At 66.3% G+C, this 7,569-nt stretch overlaps 1 protein-coding gene and 1 long non-coding RNA gene across 3 annotated transcripts; one reads left to right on the top strand and one right to left on the bottom strand.

Annotated features, from left to right (window-relative positions):
• Positions 1 to 237: 237 nt before the first annotated feature.
• Positions 238 to 2,169, bottom strand: LOC143645812 (uncharacterized). Of its 2 annotated transcripts, XR_013157187.1 has the most exons (4): positions 2,060 to 2,169; positions 1,624 to 1,733; positions 1,004 to 1,137; positions 238 to 782 (listed from the first exon to the last, which is right to left on the bottom strand). It is a non-coding gene; the product is annotated as an uncharacterized LOC143645812 (long non-coding RNA). The 2 variants fall into 2 exon arrangements; XR_013157188.1 differs by lacking the exon at positions 1,004 to 1,137.
• Positions 2,170 to 2,670: 501 nt separating this feature from the next.
• CDKN1C (cyclin dependent kinase inhibitor 1C) lies at positions 2,671 to 5,059 on the top strand. The gene is made up of 4 exons (XM_077115373.1): positions 2,671 to 2,828; positions 3,027 to 3,618; positions 4,143 to 4,281; positions 4,362 to 5,059. The coding sequence occupies exons 2-3, from the start codon at positions 3,036 to 3,038 to the stop codon at positions 4,274 to 4,276; spliced, it is 717 nt and encodes a 238-aa protein (XP_076971488.1). The 5' UTR covers positions 2,671 to 2,828; positions 3,027 to 3,035; the 3' UTR covers positions 4,277 to 4,281; positions 4,362 to 5,059.
• The last annotated feature ends 2,510 nt before the right edge of the window (positions 5,060 to 7,569 follow it).

Below are 7,569 nucleotides of genomic sequence, written 5' to 3'. Positions count from 1 at the left end.
CGTGATCTCGGGGGACATGGGGACTCGGGAGGGAGGTCAATAGTTTTGTGATCATGCAGCGTTCACCCCGTCTCTCTGTGGGGTGGGTGAGCATTACAGGAGACACACGTGCCCATGCCCCGTGGGCGCCTGGGCAGGGACCCCTCGCCAAGGGCTCCTTGACTCCCGCACAGCCAGCCCCTCCTGGACCAGCACCCCTCCCCGTTGCAACACAAAGCACACATATCGTTCCTTTTGTTTCCTTTGCCTTAGGATATATTTTTAATTACAAAACGTAGAGCCTGGTTGTTGTATCCAGACCAGATGTTTACTTGCTTCAGGGACCCCCTCGGGGCAGGAGAGGACTGGCCCTCTCTCAGGGCCTCAGCCTTGGGCTCCGGGGCCCTGAACTCCCGGTTTTATCCAATTCCCGGCTCGGGGGACACGAACCAGCTGCATTCCTGGGTCCTGCGGGTGGGACAGCCAGCGGGGGCCATGCTCGACCAAATTCAGTCTCGGGACCAGAGAAGGCCGCCCCCCACCACAAAGAGACCGGAAGGCGGGGGGTCCTCATGGCACTGACTTATTCTGCTTCAACTGCTAAAGTGGAAAAATGCAAGTAGGAAGCCTCCCTGGCTGGGGAGGGGCAGCTGCTGCTCGCTCGTTGGGCATCTGCAGGGCCCCTGCCCTCGGCGAGCTCAGGGCCGACAGGGGCTCGCATTCCAGCAGCAAGTCCTTGGGTGTCCCGAGCAGGGGCAGCCAACCGAGCGCTGGGGGGCATGGGGGGGAGCGTTCCTTCCATCCTGGGGAAAGTGAAACCCCCAGATCAGGAGTCCAGGTTGGGAGCACGGCAACCCCAGCCTGCTCTCCCTCCCAGCTCTGCTGGAGCCAGCCAGGCGGCCAGACCTCTCCAGGACTCGGAGGGTGCGGGAGGGTGGTGGGGCCGCGGTTCCACGCCTTGTGGTCAGAGCCCCCCTCCGACCCCCCCACCATGAGGTGGGGTCCACAGAAGGCCCTGCCTGACCCTGCTGTCAGGCCAACTGGTATCAGCCCCGTCGAGGGGCCCTGGCGCCTGGGAAGCTTTCTGCAGCTTCACTTTCTCGTCCTGGAGATAAAGAATCGTTGCAGCCCTGGGGTACTGGGGAGATGTGGGATAAACTGTACCGAGAAGTATAAAGAAAACAAGATGAGCAAAGGGCTCTGGTCCTGCCGCCCAAGGACAACAGAGGCGCCCCACAATCGGGCGGCCCCTGCTGGAATGACGCACTCTTCCACGTGGCCCCTCACTTCAAACGGCCCTCGGTGGCTTGGGTCCAGAAGGGGACGGAGAGGTCACCGGCCCATGCCGCCTCCTTCGCCTGCCTTGGTCCACATCCCACGCCGGGGTTTCGCCTCCCCGTTTTCAAGCCCTGGCTCCTGTGCAGCCCCGTGCGCGCCCCTCACCTTGCCGTTACTGCCCCATGTGTCCCCCTCTCGCCTCTGCCGGCAAGATCCGGCCAGTGGGACCAGCCGTCCAGTTCCGAGTCCCAGAATCAGGGGCCCGAAGTCCTGACCCTCTCCCCTGGTGAAAGTCAGAGAGGTCCTTCCCTCCCTGGGTAGGTCCTCCGCTGGACACCTGTGCCAGGAGCCCCCTGAATTGCATACCTGTTGTCCTTTGGGGTGTCCTGCCCCAACAAACAAGTGGGGGCAGCTCGTCTTCCAGGGTGCGGGAGAGGCAAAGCTCCCACAGCTGCTGGCCGACGCCCACGTGGGCCCTGGACACCGAGAGTGTGGACATGGGCAGTGAACACCTGACTTAGGTCAGCCACCCCACTGGCCCAGTCCAGTATCCCCCTCCAGCACAAGATCCAGCAGCCACCTGGATAGTCAGACCCTGGGGCACAGAGTGACCTGGCTGCAGGCAGGGTGCTGGGCACAGGGGGGTCACACCGGGGTCCCCTCACGTCGTGAATGTACTGTGGCCTGTTCTGCAGCCCAGGCACCCCGGTGGGGAAGGAGAGGGCAGCAGCGTGGGCCCCGCCAGGCCATGCTGAGCTCCAGGGGGCCGAGGACAGGCTCTTGGGGGGTGTCTAGCCCTCACCTCCTCACCGGCCTCGAGGGCCTGGGGACAGCAGGTGTGCTAAAGCTCCAGGTGTGCGGACAGCGCGGCAGGCCGCGCGGGGGCAGCCGGAGACCTCGTCCCGCCGCGGCCGGCTCGGGGTTAGCGCCCCATTAGCCGGCGCGGGAGGCCCCACGGCAAGTGCGGGCAGGGCGCTGGGCGCCCGGAGTCCGGCCCGGGCCGGGGCCGATGGGGCCTGGCCGGACGCCGGGCCCTTGCAGCCGCCGCGCAGCCCCCGCCTGCAGACAAAGGAGCCGGGCGGGGGGCGGGGGCGGGAGCGGGGGGATGGGGCGAGGGGGCGGGGCGCCGCGGTGTCACGTTACGGCCCGCAGCGCCCTTTAACTCCCTCCCACGCCCCATTCACCGCCCCCCGGCCCCCTCGCTCGCGCCGCGGCCAATCAGCCCGCGGCCCCGCCGCGAGCCCCGCCCCCGGCCCCCGGTGGGTGTGTGCACGCGGCCAATGGGCCGGCGGGGCGGGGGCAGCGGGGAGCCGGCCAATCGCGGCGGTGTTGTCGAAACTGAAAATACTACATTATGCTAATCGCGGCGGAGCCCGCGCGCGCAGGGCGGGGCCCGCGCGTATAAAAGGGGCGCGCGCGGGCTGGGTGCTCCACAGGCCCAGTGTGCTGCACTCGGGTTTGCGGGCTAGGCCGGCAGGACCGAGCGGAGGGCACCAAGGGGGCGCGGCCGACAGCCGGAGGACACTTCGGGCAAGCGAGACGCAGGAGCAGCTCTCGGTGCAGACAGCCAGGTAGCCGTCGTTCCTGCGTCCCTCCGGGTCCCTCGACCAACACAAACCCGGCTGCACTCTAGGGGTCCGCTGCGCCGCGGCGTGGGCCCCTTGCACGCAGCCGGCCTCCGCCCTCCTTCTCCTCCTCTCCTCTCCTGTCCTGTCCTCTCCTCCCCACCCGCCCGCAGTCCCGGCCATGTCCGACGTGTGTCCCCGCAGAGCGTCGCGATGGAACGCTTGGTAGCCCGCCGCACCTTTCCCATGTATGCGCGCACCAGCGCCTGCCGCACCCTCTTCGGGCCGGTGGATCACGAGGAGCTGAGACGCGAGCTGCAGATCCGCCTGGCCGAGCTGAACGCCGAGGACCAGCGCCGCTGGGACTACAACTTCCAGCGGGACGAGCCTCTGCGGGGCCCCGGACGCCTGCAGTGGACCGAGGTGGACAGCGAGTCGGTGCCCGCCTTCTACCGCGAGACGGTGCAGGTGGGGCGCTGCCGCCTGCTGCTGCCGTCCCGGCCCACCCCAATCTGTGTGATCCCCAACCCGCCCCCGGGGCCGCCCGCCGACGAGCCCCTCGACGGGCTCGAGGAGGAGGCGGCCCCGCCGGCCAGCGTCCCGGACGCGGCGACCACCCCGCCGCCGACTCCGGCCGCTGCGCCCGCCGACAGCGCGGAGCAGGACGCGCCCGCGGCGCCGCGCAGCCAGGAGCCTCACGCTGAGCCGCCGCACTCAGGGATCGCGGGGCGCCCCGCGCCTGGAGCGCCCGCGGCCGGCGCCGCGATGAAGAAGCTGCCGGGCCCGCTCATCTCAGGTGAGTCCCCGCGCGGCCCCACCCTGGCCCGGCCCCGCTTTGTCCAGCCGCCCGGGTTCCCCGGCCCTCGGGGGCCGCGCTCGTCCCCGCCTCCTCCGTGGCGTTAAAGGGCCGCGGCGCCCGGGCGCTCCCGGCCTCTCCCCCGCTGCCCGCCCAGCCGCCGGGCCCCGGGGCGGCTGGCGAGGGAGGGCCAGGAGGGCAGCGCCCGGGCCCCCGCGGAGCGTGGCGCTCGTCCCGGGGCGCGGGGGCCCCTCCCGGACTCGGCGGGCGCGGCGCCGAGGGGGTTAAGTGCCGCGGCCGCCCCGGGGGGCTTGGCGGCGGGACAAGGGGAAATGCTTACACAGCACATTGCGCGGCGACGTAAACAAAGCTGACCCGCCGCGGACCTCGGCGCGGGCGGGGACGGCGCCCCCACTCCTGCCCGCCCGCCCGCCCCCTCCTCGCCCCCCACCCCCGCCCCGTCCGCTCCCGCGGGTCCCCGGCCCGGCCCCGCCCTGACCCGCGCGCGCGCTGGTCGCCCGCAGACTTCTTCGCCAAGCGCAAGAGACCCGCGCCCGAGAATAAGGCGTCGGGCGAGGTCCCCGCGGGGTGTCCTCCTGGCGCCGCCTCCGCCGCTGTCAACGCCGCGGAGCAGACCCCACGCAAGCGCCTGCGGTGAGCGCGGTAAGTGTCCGCGCGCGCGCGCGGGGTCCCCGCAGCCTGATCGGCGCGGCCGCGGGCTCACCAGTTTCTCTCCCCTGCAGGCGCGCAGAGCAGCCCCGGGGAAGCCCCGTCGGGGCGGAGCAGATCCAGGAGCCTGGAGCCTCGGCTGGGACCTTCATGTAGCAGCAGCTGGCGGCGGCCGCCGCCGCGGAGCAGCGTTCGATTTTATGTCTAAAAGATTGAAAACTGTGCAATGTATTAATAACTCTTTTATATCTAAATGCATCCTGCACGAGGAGGTACACTGGCCCCAAGGTGTAAAGCTTTAAGAGTCATTTATATAAAATGTTTAATCTCTGCTGATTCTCAGTGCAAAAAAAAGCTAAAAAAGAAAAAAAAAGGAGAAAAAAGGAAAAAAGCATGTATATTTGTACAAAAAGTTTAAAAAGCTATACTAACTTATATTTCTATTTATGTCAGCGTGGGCCGCTCTGCCACGCACTCACAAGGTCATTGGTTACGCCAAAGCGCAGTCACCGCATCTGGCCATTGACAAATGGACACTTCAGTTTTGTAGCCGACTTTGGGGAGAGGCCCACTCACCAGCTGTAGCCGCCTGGCCAGCCCGCCTAGCTTGCAGTCTCTTCGCGCTTTCGCTGTCTCTCTTATTGCAATTTTTTAAACATGAAGACAAATCTGTTAAGAAAGAAAAAAAAAAAAAAGGCTCCCGAGCCGTCTGTGCCACTGCCCCGGCTCCTTCTCCGTCGGGTTATCAATAAAGAGGCCGATGAATGCTGCACTTCGGGTCTCTCTCTGCTTGAACTCGCCCTCTGCTTGCTTCTCCTGCACCCCAGGGCGCTGGGAAGGCAGAACACGGGGCGAGGGGGCAAAGCGGCCACACGGCAGGGGCAGGGGGAGGGCAGGCAGTCTTCTGTGCTGTGCTCCCTAAAGGGGTGGGAGCTTTTCGTGCCAGGGCGTGGCCCGCGCCCGCCTGCTCCCAGCGCCCATCTGCGCCCCGCATGTGGCGCTCCCCACATGCCCCTACTGAGCCCCGCGGTGTAGGCTCTGGGGATCCCCTAGGCTGGGTGGCCCCAGACCTTTTTCCCTGACTCCATGGACACGAACTCCACACACACCCAAGTCCCGGGCCGGCCAGCAGCGGTGCGGAGGCCCCTTGGCCCCCACGGAGGGGGTGGGCAGGGTGGAGCCCCCGTCGGGGCTGGGTGAACACAGGCCCCCTACTGCTGCCGCTGACATCAGCGACCCTAGGGCAGGACACAGGGCCCCAGTGCCCAGCCACAGGACGGCTGATGGGTGCTCCTGCTGGGACGGGCTGTGGTGGGGGAGGGGCGGCCACCAGGCCTGGGGTGGGGGTGGGGCTGGAAAGAACTGGGAGCAGCTTCCCCGCTGCGCACTGCCCTGTCCACCTCAGCACCCTTCTCGTTTCAAAGTGCTCCCTTTCAGTCAAAGGAGAGGGTTTCAGAATTTTTTTATAGTTGACCTATAAACCTGAAAATTATGGCCTACAATGGAAAGGGTGACGTGAAATAGCAAACACATCAGGGCCGGCAGTATTTTTGCTGGTGAGCGTGGCCAAGAGAAAGACACAGAGAAAGGTAGCTTATTTTTAAGTTAACATTTACCGGGCTGGAAGCCCCTCGCCCCCACGGTCAGGGGCATAAGCCCCCCATAAGCTTCCAGATACACCACGAACAAACCCTGCCTTCCACCCACCACTGCCCAAAAGGGCCAGAGAGCGGGAGGGAGATGGAAACTGGCCCGAAGGCCCAGCTGGGACCAGACATGGTCCCGTGTCCCCTAGGACAGCAGAGTGGTGGGCTCTGCTGCCTCCAGCCCCAACCTCAACTGCTGAACCCGCCTGACCTCAGGCTGGGACCCTCTCCTGGGGTGTGGGGAACATGAGGGGGCAGGAGAAACGCTGCCACGTTCTGTGGGACCAGGACACAGGCTCCTCTCTCCGCCGGTGTGGAGAAGCTTGGCAGCCTCGGACGACGGGCCCAGCGCAGGACAGCTGGCTCTCGAGGTGACCTGAGCCCCTGCTGGGGATGACACAGCCCGGCTGGGGTGGGACCTCAGAACCTGCAGACACAACCGCCTGGGTCTCCTTTTGCGGGGAGGGCAGGCCTGGACGCCCCACCCTTTGTCTCCCCACTGCCCATCCGCGGCCAACCCACGGCCCGGCTTGCTGGTGCTGTCTCGTGAGGGGGATTGGAGAGCAGCAGAGTGGCTGCGTGGGTTCGTGGGTGCCAGTGCCATCTCAGGGCTGCGTTTCACCCCCAAGGCTGCCCTCGGTCACTGGCTACAAGCCGTGACCCCGGGCAAGCCATTTTCCTCTGGGGCCTCGGTTTCCCCGCCTGGCCTGAGAAACGTCAAAGGGCCCCTCCATCTCCGACGCCCTGCGAGGGGCTCAGACGAGGTGAGCCGTGGTGGGATGCTATGCGAGGGTGCCCGTGGGAACCCAGTGTGGGCGAACACCTCCCTGTCGGCAGGGCTGAGCCTGAGCACCCCAGGCCTTGCACAAGCCCAGGGCAGCTGAGACTGGTCGACCTAATACACATATGTCTGTTCTCTGTGGGGGTCTGACCCCCACCCCAGGGTCCCTGATCACAATACAAATCAAAGCAAACCAAATAAAAATAATCAACCACAGGATGACCCTGTGCCAGGTGAGTGCTGAATACAACTCTTCCCAATGGGACCCCTGAACAGTGCCCCAGCGGGCTCCCTGTTTGTCTGCCGAGGGAACTGAGGCCCAGAGAGAGACGGCCCGAGGAGGGGCTGGGGACTTTGGCCTGGGCAGCCTGGCGCCGAGCCCCGTGGGGAGGAGAGCAGATGGGGGGTGAGGGCTGGGGGGCTTCCCCAGGACCCCGAGTGAACACGGCTGCAGCGTGGAGCCTGGTGCAGTGAGCCCTGGGAGCTAGGATGGGTATCTTCTTCCCCAGCTCCCGCGTGGGCCGTGTCCAGGGGACTCAGGCTGACCCAGCACTAGCCAAGGGACGACGCGCCAGTGGGCTCTGGGGAAGGGCGGCGGGGGGCAGGGAGGTGATGCTCAAGCTGAGAGCCAGAAGATCAGGAGGCACCATGCGGGAAGCCGGGTGGGGCCTTTAGGCAGAGGGGCCGGCCTGGAGAGGGGACGTGGAGACAAGGCCGAGGGGACCCCCAGGGGGATGCTGGCATTGGACCAGCACCCAGTTGTCAGCATTACTCAACGTGACGCAACGTCAGTGCCTTTTGGGGTGCGCCTGCCGAGCCTCCCCTTTGTCCTGTCCACAATCACTGGTCTCTGGT

The sequence above is a fragment of the Tamandua tetradactyla genome, chromosome 9 (genome assembly GCF_023851605.1).
Source record: "Tamandua tetradactyla isolate mTamTet1 chromosome 9, mTamTet1.pri, whole genome shotgun sequence".
In the NCBI taxonomy this organism is placed as follows: domain Eukaryota; kingdom Metazoa; phylum Chordata; class Mammalia; order Pilosa; family Myrmecophagidae; genus Tamandua; species Tamandua tetradactyla.
Note: the sequence above shows the minus strand (reverse complement) of the source record. Positions and strands in the feature narration are given on the sequence as shown.

Excerpts from the sequence above, each read along its gene's own strand:
- CDKN1C (XM_077115373.1), top strand. The coding sequence starts at position 3,036 with ATGGAACGCTTGGTAGCCCGCCGCACCTTTCCCATGTATGCGCGCACC. Across the intron at positions 3,619-4,142 it reads GCCGGGCCCGCTCATCTCAG|ACTTCTTCGCCAAGCGCAAG; the intron begins GTGAGTCCCCGC and ends GGTCGCCCGCAG.